General features: G+C 39.7%; 2 protein-coding genes across 3 annotated transcripts in view; one reads left to right on the forward strand and one right to left on the reverse strand.

Annotated features, from left to right (window-relative positions):
- Positions 1 to 1,246: 1,246 nt before the first annotated feature.
- On the reverse strand, positions 1,247 to 4,135 carry tmigd1 (transmembrane and immunoglobulin domain containing 1). The gene is made up of 6 exons (XM_079404574.1): positions 3,974 to 4,135; positions 3,567 to 3,654; positions 3,045 to 3,332; positions 2,261 to 2,545; positions 2,050 to 2,153; positions 1,247 to 1,914 (listed from the first exon to the last, which is right to left on the reverse strand). The coding sequence occupies exons 2-6, from the start codon at positions 3,622 to 3,624 to the stop codon at positions 1,897 to 1,899; spliced, it is 753 nt and encodes a 250-aa protein (XP_079260700.1). The 5' UTR covers positions 3,625 to 3,654; positions 3,974 to 4,135; the 3' UTR covers positions 1,247 to 1,896.
- Positions 4,136 to 6,275: 2,140 nt separating this feature from the next.
- Positions 6,276 to 17,298, forward strand: part of slc47a1 (solute carrier family 47 member 1) — a 35,188-nt gene continuing 24,165 nt past the window's right edge. For both annotated transcript variants that reach the window (XM_079405186.1, XM_079405185.1), the window contains exons 1-9: positions 6,276 to 7,146; positions 7,785 to 7,886; positions 8,517 to 8,585; positions 9,546 to 9,694; positions 13,783 to 13,825; positions 14,102 to 14,146; positions 14,230 to 14,327; positions 14,451 to 14,548; positions 16,751 to 16,864. In XM_079405186.1, coding sequence (XP_079261312.1) covers positions 6,976 to 7,146; positions 7,785 to 7,886; positions 8,517 to 8,585; positions 9,546 to 9,694; positions 13,783 to 13,825; positions 14,102 to 14,146; positions 14,230 to 14,327; positions 14,451 to 14,548; positions 16,751 to 16,864 — 889 coding nt within the window. In that variant the 5' untranslated portion in view covers positions 6,276 to 6,975. The remainder of the gene's footprint in view (positions 7,147 to 7,784; positions 7,887 to 8,516; positions 8,586 to 9,545; positions 9,695 to 13,782; positions 13,826 to 14,101; positions 14,147 to 14,229; positions 14,328 to 14,450; positions 14,549 to 16,750; positions 16,865 to 17,298) is intronic.

Below are 17,298 nucleotides of genomic sequence, written 5' to 3' on the forward strand. Positions count from 1 at the left end.
TTTACAAAAATAAACATTTAAGCAAACAAACAAATAAATAAACCTTAAGAGGGAGCATGACCCGAGGTACACTTCAACCCCCCCAATGTTCAAACCAAAACTACGCCCTTGGCTAGAGCTAAACTCTGCAGGAAAGTGGATCTCGTGGGCCAGATTTGAGGATCCCTGCCATAGGCTGTGTTTTTTCTAATTTTCTATGGTGCTTCCAACAATTTAGTCCAGGAGGTCCTGTTGGATGATGCACGGTTTTATGGTTAAACTGTTGGAAGCACCATACAGTTTCCTTCCACCGTATAATGTCGCGCTCCCACAAACATCATGGTGAACCGACATTACCCTCCCCGTTAACTTCAAAAGCCAACTTTAACTTCAAAAGCCGACATTTCTGCAGCACACAGAGCTAGGCTACCGTAGCAGCTGTTGTTATAGCAACAAAAGACGCCCTTGGCTGCTATTTGTAACCAAAACGCTGCCAGCTTTTTATTTGACTAAAAAAGCACTCGTCAACTTTTTCTTGTCAAAAAAAATGCCAAGTGTGAACACACCCTTAGTCTCCATGCTACCCTAATAGTAGTAGCTTTCCTCTGTGTATACATATCCTTACAAGCACAATTTTAGTTGTATTATTTATGTCCCCTTCAAAAACTGCTCTTGAGAAATTTTATGTTTACCGTGCCCCCCTATTTTTAGACGAAATGTACACCCCGGCCCAACACTGTACATTTTGCATGTTTCCTTTCTCTGGCACACCAGTTTCAGGTCTTGGAGTCTCTATATGAGCTGATGACCTGAATCAGGTGTGTTTGATTAAGGAGACATGCAAAATATACAAAACACACCTCTCGAGTAATATCTCTTTGTACAATCAATGAAAAACTCCCACGAACAAAACGTGAGTCTTTATTTGGGATGCATGTTTTAACAGTATGAGTGTGCTTGTCCCCTCCTCCAGGCAATGAGAGCGCACCTTTGCTTGCTCACAATAACAGTCATCTTGAGACTTCCCAGAATTAACACAATATTCCACTTGATCCTGAATGTTTGGCTGCTTTCCTTTGTGCTGAACAGACGGAGGATGCTGTAATGAGTGTCGAATGCAAGAAGTTGTTTGACCTGTAGTCCGAGTTTTCTTTCAGATGTTCCCTGCGACTCACCTGAAAACTCTATTAGAGTGCCTCCAGGACCAGGGTTGGGAAGCACTGATCTAGCCAACTGAAAAACTCAAATTAGGTGTGTCCAACAAATCTGAAATATAATTTAATTTTTATTTGTCTCAGCATTTAACTTGACATGCAATGTACAAAGCAAACAGTGGAAAATAGCCTACCTAAACCTTATTAGAATAGAATAGAAAATTTCTTTATGATTACAATCATATATTACTTATGATCTGAGTGGATGGTGAAAGGTTAATGACTTCTAGGTACATTTAACAGGCCAATTTATACAATAAAAATCTTGCCCTTGAGAATGTAAAATATCCTGCAATTCACTTTAATGAGATTATTTTACTGTGTCTAACAAACAGAGCCATCAATCTAGGAGTGTCTTTGCTGGCTCAGAGACAAAGTATAATGTCTTTTTAGTGCAATTGCTCAATAACATTGGAATCTGAGAAGAAACACACAATGAAAACATCAAAAAAAAAATCACAAGTATAATGGGTTGTTTAACAGACATCTTTTCACATTCTAATTTAACAATAACAAAATAAAGGGGCTAAGCAGGAATGAAAGGAGATGTTTGTTTTTGAATTACTAATTTATATTTAAGAGTGGTGTCCCATTTGCCAGTTCAGTGATGGTTATTTGCGTTCCAGTCTGATCCTCTCCATGCTCAACATTTCAAATAGCTGTGGTTTGAATTCTTGAGAATTCCAATTCCATGTGGAGACGTTCAATTTGATTTCATGCACTATAGGACACCAAAAAGACAAAGCCTTTATAATTGTTTCCAATAGTTTTAGGCTAAAAAAAATCTGTTTTATTCTAAACATGCCCATTGTCTTTATTTTTATCATGATGATAATCATAAATGAAACTGACTTACCTTAATAATTTTATTCCTCCTAGAAATGAGTGCGAATAAAATTGTGCATAAAACCACCACCACTCCAGCAATTGTGGGTCCTATAGGGAACCTTTGCACTTTATCTGAGAAGAAAATTAAATATACCTTTCAAAAACTGAACATAAATTATAAAAGTAAAACAGAGTACAAAAAGTCAAAGTTCAAATAATGATAAAACAGGACCACAAACCTTCAACCGTAACATTAAAGGTCCTGCCCATAATTCCATAAACAGATGAATTTACTTCGCAGATGTACGTTCCTTGATGTACATCGCGCTTAGCTTTTGTGATTGATAACTGAGCGGTAATGCCGTTATTGGTTGTTTTGTAACTGCCAGAGGTCAGATCCAGAACGTCACCATCCTTTTTCCAAGCCACAGTTACAGGTGGGTTGGCACGGACATCACAGGACAGAACAACATTACTTGTTTCTTCAACAAATACTTCCTTAGTGTCATTAAGGTCTGGGGGATCTGTAATATAATGGCATTCAAAGCTTAAAATAAAACAGTGCCTGACAATTCTGCTTACTATTTTGTTTAGCCAACATCCAAAACCAACATTTTTTCACCAGCCACTCGCACATTGCAGCAGCATATTCATCACAAGAGTTTGGCTCAGTTCCATTCCATTTTATTTTTGAGGAATATTCCAGATTCCAATCCAAGGCCCATTAAAAGTTTTACAGTCAGTTTAAAACACTTACATTAATAACTAATTTAAAGCCTTTTTATTGTTTAAACTGTAAAACTGTTTAGGGTTTGGAGGCCCATTGCAATGAAGTTGTAAAAATAGATATAACCTTGGATTCCTTAACTTGGTTAACAGTGTACACAATGAAAATAGATTCCTTGTGGAGTTCATGCTGAATCTGCTGAACGGAAATTAAATGGATCCCAAACCTGCCAGTTGACCCTTCAAAAGGTTTTTGTTTACTTATATTCCCCCAAGTATTCTAAACATTAAACTTACACTGGACGTCAAACTCGATGGAGCTGTTCACACTTGCATCACCCTTCAGCTGACAGATAAAGACAACTCCGTTGTCCTCTTTAGTGACTGGCTGTACACAAAGACTGCTCTGGGACCAGCGGTTTTCTTCTGCCAGGTTCACCTGGACACCATTGCGGAACCACTGCAATTCATTTTGGTTGGATGGGTCGATACCTTTATCAGTCATACAAGTCAGAGTGACAGTTTTCTCAACCTCTGTCCGAAGAAAGTTCCCGGTGGCCAGTGGACATGACTCAACGGTGACCGCTGTTTAGAGAGAATTAACTATTGAGCAATTTGTTCAGGTATAACAAACTAAAACTTTTGCAGTACATGTTAATACCCTGTATATGTCCTATAATAATACTCAGGTTAATACTCAACAGGTTAAAACACTCTCTCTGTTTTGATCCTGAACAACATTTGGTGAAATGTTACAACAAGCAGTATTTGGATCTCCTTGGAAGCATCGGGCTTTGAAAACACGTAGTAATACATTACCTTTTACACGACAGACAAAGCACAGCAGGAGCAGAGAAACAGTAACCGATACTTTCATCTTTGTACGTCTGCCAGATATCCTCAATGACTAAAAAGTCAGGAAAAATTTATGAAAAGTCTGATTTATGGAATGATTTATGCATATTTTCTTCAACTTAATTCATATTTTGCCAGAAATATTTAAGAAAATAATCTTAAACTGGGGGTCTTAAACAACACTGAGTCCTATTGAATTTCACCGAATAAAAAAATCTAAACAAAAAACAAAAAAGGTTTTATATTTTTCAGTGTACACTATGCTTTTAATCATTTCTGGCAGCTGCAAAGTCCTTGAATCATTTGATTTTATTAACCGAATATATGCGTTCTCAGAAATTCAGAGCCCCTTTTGAGAACCGTTTACTTACCAAAGCTTTGTGCAACAGTTCTCTGGAAAATGCCAAATCCAAAGGTTGCGTGAAGTCTGGAGGGGATTGTGTCTTCACACCAATGCTTTATATTATGTCGCTTTACAGCACTTAACAGGGATTGAAATCACCTACCCTCACGGTCACAGACCTTTAAGTGTTGTGCAAAAATAGGCTGAATGGCTTTTAGGTGTCATCTCAATCTCCCCAGAAGGAATGGGAGGGATGAAAAGAGAGAAATCCTATAAAGATATAGTCTCACAGCCATAAAACATTTGCGATAAGAGAAATTTAATGTTCTATAATGAATGTCAATGCCAAAGGCATTAAATATAAAAATATATGTCCCAACCCAAAATGAATCATACATTCCTTTAGTGGTTATGTGATATCTGTGCTGGGTGAATGTGGCACGGGGTAATGATATTATGGACATGTACAGCAAATAATGATACAGTAGTACAAATCTGATACAAATGCTATTATCTTAAGTAACATTCTGTATATAATGGCATAGCTGTTAACAACCAGATGGTTGGAACTGAATTAATAGTTGTTAGGAAATTATATAACAATTCTTTTCTAGTGCATGTTGTAGGTTACACATATTGCCCCAATTTGAAAACAAAAGATGCATTATGTGGTTTACATAATATAACGATGGGCGGGCGCGGATTATTATCCACCAGGGGGCCTAGTTTGACCACTGTACACTAATGAAGGTAATGATGAAATTAAAGTTGTTGCGAAAATGTACAGATATCACAGGTTCAGACAAGAATTTTAACCATAGAAATCAAGGTTTTTGCCTTCAGTTTATTTGATTAAGCTTACAGGCAACAAAATATATAATTTTGACTGATGTATCACTCTCTCTCTCTCTCTCTCTCTCTCTCTCTCTCTCTCACACACACACACACACACACACACATGAACACAGAAATAATACTAAGATCAAGTGCACTTGATTATACACAATACAAGTCTATATTAATTATACAAGTTCAGTTGAAAACAAGAGCACTTAAGCTCTTACAAGATTGTGTTAAACCAAGTTATTCATCATGATTTGAGAATGATATAAAGAGTATCTTCAAAGGAGGAAGGTACATGTCATCTCTGTACAAAGAGTCACATGACCAGTGTCAATAATTTGCTTGTTTGATTAGTGACCTAGAAATAGTACAGAATCTTTAATAATTCCTTTTCTCTCTAAGTCAGCATGTTAGTTTGTTTGTTTGTTTGTGTTTTAAACTCTTCAAGTCAGTTTTAAATTGTCACACTTTCAGTATATTTCCCAATCCCACTGTATTTGTTAATTAATTAATTATTATTATTATTATTGATTATGGCTGAAACAGAACAGAAACCTCATAACAGTAACAATTCTTTAAGAGTCATTTCTGTCATGAACCTTTGACTCTTTGTCATAACATCAAACTGCATTTATGTTTGAACAGCGGCAATATGCACTGTAGAATACAGTTAATGAAACAACCTCAAAGGTTGATGAATGAGCATTCAGAGGAAAGAATTTGAGAACTTGTCTGAAGAGACATTATTACACATCCATAAACACAAGTTGACAGATTTTGCTTACAAATGTGAGTATATTCATGTCAATGTTCATACTATACACAATGTACTATATGCATGCATTTGTGCATACTGTATGTGGCATGCATGTGTAAGAGAAGATAAACCATTTTATTGCATGTTAGTAACTTTCATTCCTTCTATTCCCCTCCCATTCCACCTTTCAGTCTTCAGCATTTCTCACTGCATATCAGATAAGAAATGAATAACTTGCACAGGAAAGGCTAAAGGTTGTTTTAATTTACTACCCATAGAGATGCACACACATACTGTACATTACATGACTTAAAACTCACAAATAAATACTTTTAGATTTTGTTTTTACGTTAGATCCTAACATGTTTTTTAATGCAGAATATTAAATATTTCTGTACATACAATAATTTGACATCTTTTTTCTTTCTTTCTTTCTTTCCTTCTTTTTTCTTTCTTTTTCAAAAATACTTACAGCAGTTTTTATTATTAATATTACATCTTATTACATTATGAATCTTTGTTCAGCAACAACAAATGTAGTTGTAATAATATTTGAACACACTTTTTTTGACTAGTTACAAAAAGTCTAGTTAAGTGAATAATCAGCACAGATTGTGCAAGACTTAGGTTGACAGAGGTTAAGCATTACTCTTTAACCGAATGGGCAAGTTAATGACCAAAGGTTGCATGTGATATGCCAACCATAACTGCTCGTGCTGGAGATCCATGGCAAGCTACCAAGAGGTAATGTGCCAGTATATTACAAATAGTGATATTTAGATGGTCTGAATGATTTAGGTCAGTTTGCCAAACATTAAAACACATTATTCTCTTTGTACAGGAGCTAAACAAACACTTTCTCAGACATATTATCCTTGTGGGATTCAAACCTAAACAGTCTAGACGTGGTTTAGCAAGTATATACTTTACTTAACTCCAAATTTACAGGTTAAAGGCCTCTTTAGGGATCATCTGTCCCAAAGTAAAGATTTTCCTGCTCATTATGCTGCATTAAGAAAATTGACAACTTAGAAAGCAATGCTCTAGCATGGGTTCCTCAAAGGAACAACAATCTGTTATTTACACAGGCATTCCTGATAAGATTACCGCTGCGTTTAAGAAGTGTGAAAGGCTAACCCGCCCCTTACAGTCCCCCTCAGAGCTGCTGTACTCGATACAGGGAATTATAAAGAGCTTGCTTGTGACCTGCCTCTCTTGGGCTCCCTCGGTGACTAAAGGCAGCAGGTTACTTAATCAGTGTCTCAGCGCTATTTGATTTGATTGTTTCTGCATCCATGGACTGATAACAACATTTTTGGAAAAATCACTGCTGCAGAGAGGCTGTCTCATTCCTATATTGCGCCTGTTATTTGCTCTGTCCTGCTCTCTCTTCATCCTTTTTGTCTTATTTTCTTGCACCGAACGGCTGAATGGATAAAGCTGGGATGCCTGAGGCTTGCCGGCCCCTGGCAAGCCATGAACAAGTCACCGAGGCAACAGCACCTAGTTCTAAACTCTTCCGCTGCAGCTGTGTGCGTCGCTGGGTTCCCCTGGCCTACAGAGAGGAGCTCTACCACGTCCTGCGCCTGTCCGGGCCCCTGGTGAGTCCTCTCTTTGTTCCATGTCTCTCTCATGTACTCCAAGTACTGCAACTCACTTTAAACATTAAATACAAAAGCTTTGCCAGCTGAGACTGGTTCTGGGTTGCATGGTTGGTTTTGACCTATACCTGTAACTTAAGTTAGTGTTGGAGTTAGTATAGTTATTTTATAATTCATGAGGATGTAAATGATGGCTCCTGTTTTATAGTTGTGAAGAGTGCTTATCTGACTGTCAAGCTGAATTCCTGTGGTCTGTCCCTCCCTCAGTTATTAATTCTAGATAAAGAATTTTTGTAATCCTTCTATATCATCTTAGTTAGGTGTCTGTGTACTCCAAAAATAAATAAATAAATAAAATTAAATAAAAAATATACCCACATATAAAACATATACCCACACATATACAATGCATAGATTCATTTTTGGTATTTAATTTAAAAGTGGAATTATTTTTCCATATATACGTATGACATTTATTTTTTGTATTTCATATCAAAACTAATATTTGTTTTGATGGGCATAATCTGGAGTTCAAATAGTCTATTATAGGATTCTTACATGATGATCTGTGAACGTGTCTGTGTGTTTTTTTGTATGCTCATGTTCCCTGTTGATGTCTGAATTTTCATCTTCTACAGCTGATCTCCAGGATCCTAAATTTCCTACTGCCATTCGTCATCACGATATTCTGCGGTCACCTAGGAAATGCTGAATTGGCTGGATATGCCTTGGCCTCTGCGGTAATTCATTCATCCACCATCTAATAGAACTGTCAGAAAAAGAAAAAAAAATGTTCAAAAACTGTACCTTGAGAGGTATAAAAGATTGCCAATGGGGCAGTACTTTCAAATAATAGAATAGAATCACAGAATAGATTTTTTATTGTCATTGTTAAAAGGAACAATGAAAATGCACACTTTTGTACCTTATCTACCCTGAAGGATTGTATATTAGTGCCGTAATTGTCCTGAAATTCAGTAAATTCAGTATAGAATTGAAGGTAATGCCCCAGCGACAGTGACAAGTACAGTTTTTCTGGCAGTTTACTTTTATTTTTATTTTATTTTAAGACATTGCTTTCAGTTATTACATCTCTGATAATAAAATATATTATTATATTAAAAATGTTAAAATTCTTCTGATGCTAATGACCCTCATACATTTCACTGAAAAATCTAAAGCCTCAGTATCTTGTCATATCCCTCAGTATCTTGTTTTTCAGACACCAAGACTATTTTCTATTTCAAGGAGTGCTTTGGAAGTTGATCCAATCGAAAATCCAATATCTATATCTCCAAGAAGGAAGCAGTGAGAGATAAGGAGACAGTGTTTGGCAATTGTTCTGCTAAATCATCATTTGTGTCCCTCAGACTGTTAATGTGACAACAACAGCCACAGGATGCGGTCTGGCCCTCGCATGTGACACACTCGTCTCTCAGGTAGTCTTAACTGATGATGACTTAAACATGGTTAAAATAATGATATGTTGCACTGCCAACAGACAAGCTCAATATCCCATTGTTGTGTTTGTAAAATACCCTCAAAACACAGTTTTAAATGGTTGTATTGCTGTCATTGGCAGGTTATGCAGTGAGAGATCAAACAAATGACTTATTTTTTTATTTGTTTATTTTTTTGAGCATTTATTATCTCCCACTATTAAAATCTCAACCAACATGCAAAATATCTTAACCAATATGTAACTTAATACTACTGTGGTACTGTGGCAATACCATGGGTTTGTTATAATATCTGATGAAATATCTTTAATTACATACCACTGTTTAACAATTATCATGACTCTGTTTCCCATATACAGTACAATGGAGTACTATAGTATTAATAGTTTGCAACTTTTTAAGTAAAAAACAAAGAATAGCAATATATTTCTTTCTGTAAAAATGTAAATCTGCTAAAAATGTGCTCACTCTCAGGCGAGAAAAATGCATCAATCACTGTTTACAAGTGAAAACAGTATAAAACAGTTCCAAACAAATTTGTAGGTGGATTTTGATGTAGGATGGACTTTCTCACTGGGGGAAGCATTATTATGAATCATGTACAGATATTTTGACCAGACATGATAGTTCTAAGTTAAAATGCCTTAATGACTGGAATTGTAAATTCACAAGATGCTCATCTGGACTTTTTTTATCAATTGTTATTCTGACGTCACCCACTGACTGCATATTTGTGAGCAAATGATCTAATGCTAAATTTCTTCTAATCTGTTTTGATGAAAAAAAAATACTCATCTACTTCTTGGATGAACTGAAGAAAATTTTCAGCAAATTTTCATTTTGGGTGAACCAACCATAATTGTGCACATGCACACTTTTTTTTTTTTTGGCATTAAGTTAATCTATATTATGAACTAATTATCTGTTGTTGATGTCCAGACATTTGGCAGTAAGAACCTTAAGCGCGTGGGGGAGATTCTCCAGAGAAGCATTCTCATCCTCTTACTCTTCTGCCTGCCATGCTGGGCCATACTCATCAACGCTGAGTCAATACTACTCACCCTCAAGCAAGAGCCAGAGGTGGCCAGGTCAGACTGATCCAGGACTAGATTATTAAATCAGAAATTTTAGTATGGTCATTGTTACTAGTGTAACAATGTGTAACCTTTTCTTTTTATTTCTCTGAGCTGTAGGTCTGTGAAAATGAGTCCAGATAGTTTAAAATAAATTGGTTTATGACCTACAGAGGTCTGCATATGACCTTTAAGTTTATATAATTGAGGAATGCAGTATTAGCTGGGTCATCAGTTTTTGCTTCACTCCAATGAAATGAGATAACCAAGGTTCCTCTTTAGGAACTCGAGCTGCGTCAGGAGACGCTTTAGGGAACGCCTTCAGCGTGACCGGCTCTGAATACCAATGAAATCTGTCCAAGGGATGGGAGGGTCGTCACGGGCGAGGTGACGTAATGACCAGCTGGTATAAAAGCACGTGCGGTGAAACCGGCGTCAGCTTTCTGTCATTCAGCTAAGCGATCTGTGTACTGTGAGTCTTATTTACTGTTGTCTGTCTGTTTGCATGTGCTTCGCTCCCGAAAGGCTCTCTTCTCCGCAGAGGGCTCTTTCATCAGCGCTCCCCGCGGCGCTGGCCCCGTTCCGCTGAGGCGGAGCGGAGGCAGCGCTCGTGGAGTTCGCAATGAGATCTGGCAGAGGGATTGGAGATGAGCGAGTCTCTATCTCCATCCTCACCTGCCGGATCCCATGACCGCTCCCCGAGATCGGAAGCCCGCCTGGCAGATACTTCCCCTCGGGCAGCGGTCGCAGCGTTTCTCATGTCTTCCTCCGAGGAGGTTGACATGGGAGGCACCGAACAGGTCGCACCCCCTCTTTCACCTCAGTATGAGGAGCTTGTGGAGGTGATCACTCATACTGCAGCCAAGTTGAGTCTTGACTGGCCAGCCGAGTGTCCGGTCGAACCGCGGAAAGGCAAACTGGATGAGCGTTTCCTGCGGTTCCAGACCTCACCTCCACATCGGAGCCTGCCTTTTTTCCCCCAACCTCCACACTGAGGTGTCGAGGTCGTGGGCAAAACCCTTTTCGGCCCGCCTCTTCGCCCCCTCATCCGATTGCTACGGTAATGTGATGGGGACAAGTGAGTGCGGTTACAGGGCGATGCCGCGTGTGGAACAGACGCTTGCGGGCTATCTGTCTCCTGACGCGGCGTCGTCTCTGAAGGCTCCGACCCTGCCCACCAAGCCGCTGCGCACATCGTCAGCGCTGGTGGGCAAGGGGTACGCGGCAGCAGGTCAGGCCGGTTCATGTCTGCACTCCATGGCGGTGTTACAGGCATACCAGGCGGACCTGCTCAAATAGTTGGATGAAGGTGAGGGAATTTGTGCGGAGGACATCTGTGAACTCCGCAGAACTGCTGATTTGTCTCTGATTTGCGGCGGAGAGGCACCTGTGGTTGACCCTGTCGGATATTAAACCTCCATATCACCCTGCAGCCCAAGACCGGTTGCTCACTGAAGCTAAGCAGGGTTGAGCCTGGTCAGTACCTGGATGGGAGACCTCCTGGGAAAACTAGGTTGCTGTTGGAAGAGGTGTTAGTGAGGCCAGCAGGGGGTGCTCACCCTGTGGTCTGTGTGGGTCCTAACACCCCGGTATAGTGACGGGGACACTATACTGTCAAAAAGCACCGTCTTTCGGATGAGACGTTAAACCGAGGTCCTGACTCTCTGTGGTCATTAAAAAAAAAAATCCCATGGCACTTCTCGTAAAGAGTAGGGGTGTTACCTGGCCAAATTCCCTCTACTGGCCCTTGTCTATCATGGCCTCCCAATAATCCCCATACATGTGATTGGCTCTATGACTCTCTCTCCTCTCCACCTGTAGCTGGTGTGTGGTGAGCGCACTGGCGCCGTTGTAGTGTGGCTGCCGTCGCATCATCCATGTGGATGCTGCACACTGGTGGTGGTTGAGGAGAGACCCCCCACATGATTGTAAAGCGCTTTGGGTGTACAGCAATACAAAATAAAGTGCTATATAAATGCATCATTCATTCATTCATTCATTCATTCATTCATTAAAGACCGCGACAGGGTCTTCCTCCTGGATGCCCCGCTGTTGCCTTCCTTTTTGGTGACGGCGTTGACTCTGTTGTCGGCAGGCACCAGGAGGTCGGGAGGCAGGCGGCAGCGTTCCAGTGGTTTCTCCATCCTTCCCTCTCACAGGAAGTTCCTGAGGTTTACTTTCGGGGGCAAAGCTTACCAATATCGGGTACTTCCCTTTGTACTAGCACTCTAAACCCGCACTTTTACGAAGTGTGTGGACGTCGCGTTAGCTCCTCTGCGGCTACGGGGCATCCGCATACTCAATTACATCGACGATTGGTTGATTCTCGCTCAATCAGAGTGGAGGGCGGCTCAACATCGCCCACATGAAAGTATTGGGGTTAAGACTGAATGCCAAGAAGAGTGTTCTTTCTCCATTACAGAGAACCACTTATCTTGGTGTGGTGTTGGATTCGACCACGATGCAGGCACGTATGTCCCCTGCTCGGATCGAGTCGATCCTCACGGAGGTCAGAAGAGTGAAAGAAGGCCGGTCACTCACTGTAAAGCAGTTTCAGAGACTGCTGGGTCTGATGGCAGCTGCGTCCAACGTGATACCTATTGGCCTGCTGTACATGAGACCCCTACAGTGGTGGCTCAAGACCAAGGGTTTTTCCCCGAGGGGAAACCCGCTTCGCATGATCAAGGTCACGCAGCGGTGCCTACGTGCCTTGGACATGTGGAGACAACCTTGGTTCTTGTCCCAGGGCCCGATGCTGGGAGCTCCGTGTTGCCGCGTAACGCTAGCGACGGACGCATCCCTCATCGGTTGCGGAGCGGTCATGAGTGGCCGCCCTGTCCACGGTCTGTGGAGAGGTCATCATCTCGCCTGGCACATCAACAGGCTCGAGATGCTGGCCGTGTTTCAGGCGCTGAAATACTTTCTCCCAGACCTGAGAGGTCACCATGTGTTAGTTCGCACCGACAACACATCAGTGGTCTCTTATATCAACCACCAAGGAGGTCTGCGGTTGCGTCCCCTGTACAGGCTGGCACACCAGATCCTTGTGTGGGCTCAGGGCAAACTCCTCTCATTAAGGGCAGTTTACATCCTTGAGCATCTCAATGTGGGAGCAGACACCCTGTCGAGGCAGGGGCTTTTATCCGGGGAATGGATGCTTCACAGTGTGGTGGCCTCCAAGGCCTTTCTTGCAGGTGTCCCAATCCAGGACATCTGCAACGCTGCGGGATGGTCTACGCCTCTGACCTTTGTCAGGTTTTACGGCCTAGACATGCGAGCCACTCCAGGCTCTTCCATTCTCTCGCCCTAGCTGTGCTCCGTATGGATACACACAGGGCAGGCACTTGGAAATCTGGTGCCGTAGGTATCTCGTTCCCCAAAGCATCTCCTGACGCAGCTCGAGTTCCTGAAGAGGAACGTCTTAGGTTACGTATGTAACCCCAGTTCCTCAAAGGAACGAGATGCTGCGTCGTGAGGCCACACTTCCGGCATCCCTGTCAGCGCTTGCTTCATTCTAGAAGCTGACGCCGGTTTCACCGCACGTGCTTTTATACCAGCTGCTCATACATCACCTCGCCCGTGACGTCCCTCCCATCCATTGGACAGATTTCATTGGTATTCAGAGCCGGTCATGCTGAAGGCGTTCCCCAAAGCGTCTCCTGATGCAGCGTCTCGTTCCTTCGAGGACCTGGGGTTACATACGTAACCTAAGACGATTTTCTTGCTTATTTTTTAACATACACATTTTAAATCCTAAAGTTGCACTTCATAATTTTTATTTATTTATTTTTAATGTGGAGCCAGATGACACCATGATTTGAAATGAGATTAAATGATTTGTGTTTAAAAAAGAGAAGTGGCACCTAGCAGTATGGATGCATCCAAATAAATTTCATGTTAGAAAATAAAGCACATTTAAGTTCATGATTGTAATAGTAAAGTTACTTTTTCCCCACAAGGGATATCTAATTGGTCTCACAAAACCAATTTTATTTGTGCCTTTAATGTTTAAAAAAAATAATTTTATCCTATTTATGGAGAGTGTCAATTAATCTGTTTTTTGGGTATCACGCTGTTCAAAGACTGTTATGCTCCTTTTTCAGGATTGCACAGCTGTATGTTATGGCTTTCCTTCCTGCTGTTCCTGTAAGTATAACAACATGTTTTTACAAAAACATTCAGTGGTTGTGCTTTCATCTCTGTGTTGACCTATTTGTCTAGAGTATAATTTCAAATGTTTCCTATACTTGTGCTGCTCACTCTTCAGGACAATTTTTTGGTTACTGACCAAAATGTTTCAATTAATTTGTTTATAATGTTCAAGACGTAAATTTAAACAGCCTAACCACACAGTCACTGTCACAAGTTTCCCTACTGCTGACAGTACTGATGTCTTTTACTGTCCATCCTTCAATTTCCTAGGCCATGTTTCTGCACCAACTGCAGGTGTCTTATCTGCAAAACCAGGTACAACCTCTCAGTAAGCTCAAGATGTTGCACTGGACAAAAACACATGTAAACTCAACAAATAATGTATTGTCATGTTTCAGGGCATCATCCTGCCACAGATGTACACAGCAGTTGCTGCCAACGTTTTAAATGTCGCAACAAACTACATCCTTCTTCACTCAATGAAACTAGGAGTGATGTATGTATGATTACTATTAATTTTATCAATACTAAACAGCAATACATGCACTATAGATTAGTGATGGCAATAAGCCAGGAATTAAATGATCTTTAGTTTAAGTAGTTGCTTTTGTCTCTGCAGGGGCTCTGCTGCAGCTAACAGTATCTCACAGATCTCCATCTGCCTCTTGCTGTTTGCTTATATACGCTGGAAAAAGCTGCATGTGAACACATGGGATGGTGAGGAATATATGGAAAGCTGCACACACAGAGACACTCATGTTTGCTTTTATGTCATTATGGAGTCACTGACTTATACAATTTTTATATAAAGCCAACTATAATTATTATACCCTAAAGGGGTGTTCACATCCAACAGCGACAAAGTGGTTAACTTTTAATGGTTAATGGTGGAGTTAGAGAGATGTTACCAATGCAGGAAAGTTAGAGGAGCTCCAGTGTATGCAGATGAGCAGCAATGGGAGTGCAGGCAGTGATGCCTCATTTGATATATTTGGATACAATGGTAAAATAAGACCCACAGTAGTGCTGGTACTGGAATTGAAGCTGATTCCAGACTAAAGGCCGATAATGATATACAATGCAAACTATAACTATAACAATAAGATATACTTTTTAAACTCATTTCAAAGAACACCATAATCCTCACCACGATTATAACAATGCCGGCACAGAGGAATGATATTATTGGAATCAATTTCAATTTTATTTTATTTTATTATTAGTATTTTTTTACCAGCTCAGCTGATGAACAATAATAATAATAAAAAAAACATTCACAGCCAATCAGAATCAATGCTGCTTTGAACTTGAGCATTTAAAGCAGCAGACAACAAAACTCCAGTGTGTACTTATATTAAACATAGCAGCATTGTGAGTTATAGTCATATAGTTAACTAACAATAGCTATAAACATAATTATAATGAAAGCTATATTAGAGTCCATGCTTGTGCTCTTTAAAGTTGATTCTGATTGGCTGTTATGTTTTTATAATTTATCAGCTGGAAAAAAAAAGATTCTGAAAGCAATTCCAACAAAATCCTCCTTCTGCTTACCTATATATGCTTACCTATTCTCATAGAATTAGACCCATTTTTAAAAGTTTACGGTTATAGTTATCATTCTTGATGTGCTTTTAACTTCGCTTTCAATTCTTGTTGATCATAAGAGCCTTTTGCACCAGATGAACATTTTCATAGTTCCTAAAAATATTGGAACATATAACTATTGGATCTATAACCCTGCAGGACCTGAGAATGATTTTAATTATAGGGAACTCCTTTTGGGGAGACTAAATGATCTCCTGTTTCAGAATAGGGTCTAACCCAGCACAATGGAAAAGACCAGTGAGGTAAGTTTATGTTGATTGGCTGAAGGCATGCTATTTGAAACATTGGAATGTACCATTTTTAAACATCTGTGTAAGCACACAGTTTACTTACTCCACAAACTAAGACCTGGGGGGTGTTTCATAAAACAAGTTAACCAAATAAGCCAGGTTTATTTCAGTTAGTCTGACTTATTGCCAGTTGATTTGGTTCAAAATAAATCAGACTAACTGAAATAAGCCTAGCTTATTTGGTAAACTTGTTTTATGAAACAGGCCCAAGGAATGTGGAAAACAGTGAAAGATGGACCAATACCAAAGTCCGGGAACTTCTAAACTTTTACGCTATGGAGTAAATTCAGTGCGGCTTTGAAGGTTCTTTTCTCAGTCTTTTTGATATGTAAAACTGCAAGTTGTCTGTTGTAGCGACTCTCAAGAATTCTTTTTATTAAATTACCACACATTAGTCGTCACCTACTGGTGTGATGATATAACCAAAAGATGATGTCACCAAAAGAATCCGTCAACAAATCTATTTGGTGAACTGTGATATAAAATAAAAATAATAATAATAATAATAAAAAAAATCCCACCCCTAGCTGATAATAGGCACAGTCTGAATAATACCATGCCCAGAGATGTCATGGCCTTCAGTAAAGTCGATTTGCCTGAGTGAAATCTTCTCCACAGGTCCTCAGTTAACAATGCCTAAGAATCAAACAATCAATTTTGCTTGGGATGGACTCCCAGCCCTCGGAAGATTTACTAGTAGCAAACAGCAGAGAGACTGTCAGTAATTTAATCTATCACTATGAATTCATACTTGTTATGGACACAAATTGCTATTTTTCCAGTGAAAGAAATTTTTTTTTTTTTTTTTTGAGGCTGTTTCCCAAATGTCCAAATCCAAAATCTGTCAGCTTTTGATCTGTTCACAATGACCACTGTGAATAGGAAAACATGAAAAAACACAGATAACAAACCCAACTATTCTGAGCTAGTCAATCAATAATGACAAGAGATACGTAGACTGTATGAACATGACTGGTGTGATTAAAATAATGTGTGTGTTTGTCTTTGTCGCCCCCTACAGGCTGGTCTACTGCAGCACTGCAGGAGTGGGGCTCTTATATGAAACTGGCTATTCCCAGCACTCTCATGCTCTGTTTTGAGTGGTGGGTCTATGAGATCGGAGGTTTCCTTGCAGGTGTGTAGATGTGTGAAGGGGGGTTCATACATCTGCGTTGTCTTGTGTTGTCTTGTATTTATGATTAACCGTAATAGTCAGAAAAAAAAAAATATTTGAAATGAAATGGATAAAATATTGATTGGCTATTTGATTGATTGATTGATTGATGGATTTAGTCAAGTATCATATTTTGATACATCAGGCTTTAATGGCCCATGTAGGGAAATCCTCAGATTTATTCAGACACTCAAAATGATCAAAGGTATGCCATTTGATCCAGTTGCTGATGTTTATATGACCAAAGAGTAAAATAAAATTTTAATGTAATGTAATGTAAATCAATGAGATCTTTTTAACTATAATCAAGTAAACCTAAATTGTTTCAATCCAATAAGTGTTCATTCTGAAACATTTCTAACAATATGAAAGTTATTCTCACATTTACTTATTAA

Source organism: Barbus barbus, assembly GCF_936440315.1.
Source record: "Barbus barbus genome assembly, chromosome: 43".
Lineage (NCBI taxonomy): Eukaryota > Metazoa > Chordata > Actinopteri > Cypriniformes > Cyprinidae > Barbus > Barbus barbus.

What these genes read in the sequence shown, in the direction of transcription:
- tmigd1 (XM_079404574.1), bottom strand. Translation starts at nt 3,624, where the DNA reads ATGAAAGTATCGGTTACTGTTTCTCTGCTCCTGCTGTGCTTTGTCTGT. An exon ending in CTTTGTCTGTCGTGTAAAAG is followed by an intron (nt 3,333 to 3,566) that starts GTAATGTATTAC and finishes CTCTCTAAACAG; the next exon opens with CGGTCACCGTTGAGTCATGT. An exon ending in CTTTAATGTTACGGTTGAAG is followed by an intron (nt 2,154 to 2,260) that starts GTTTGTGGTCCT and finishes TTTTCTTCTCAG; the next exon opens with ATAAAGTGCAAAGGTTCCCT.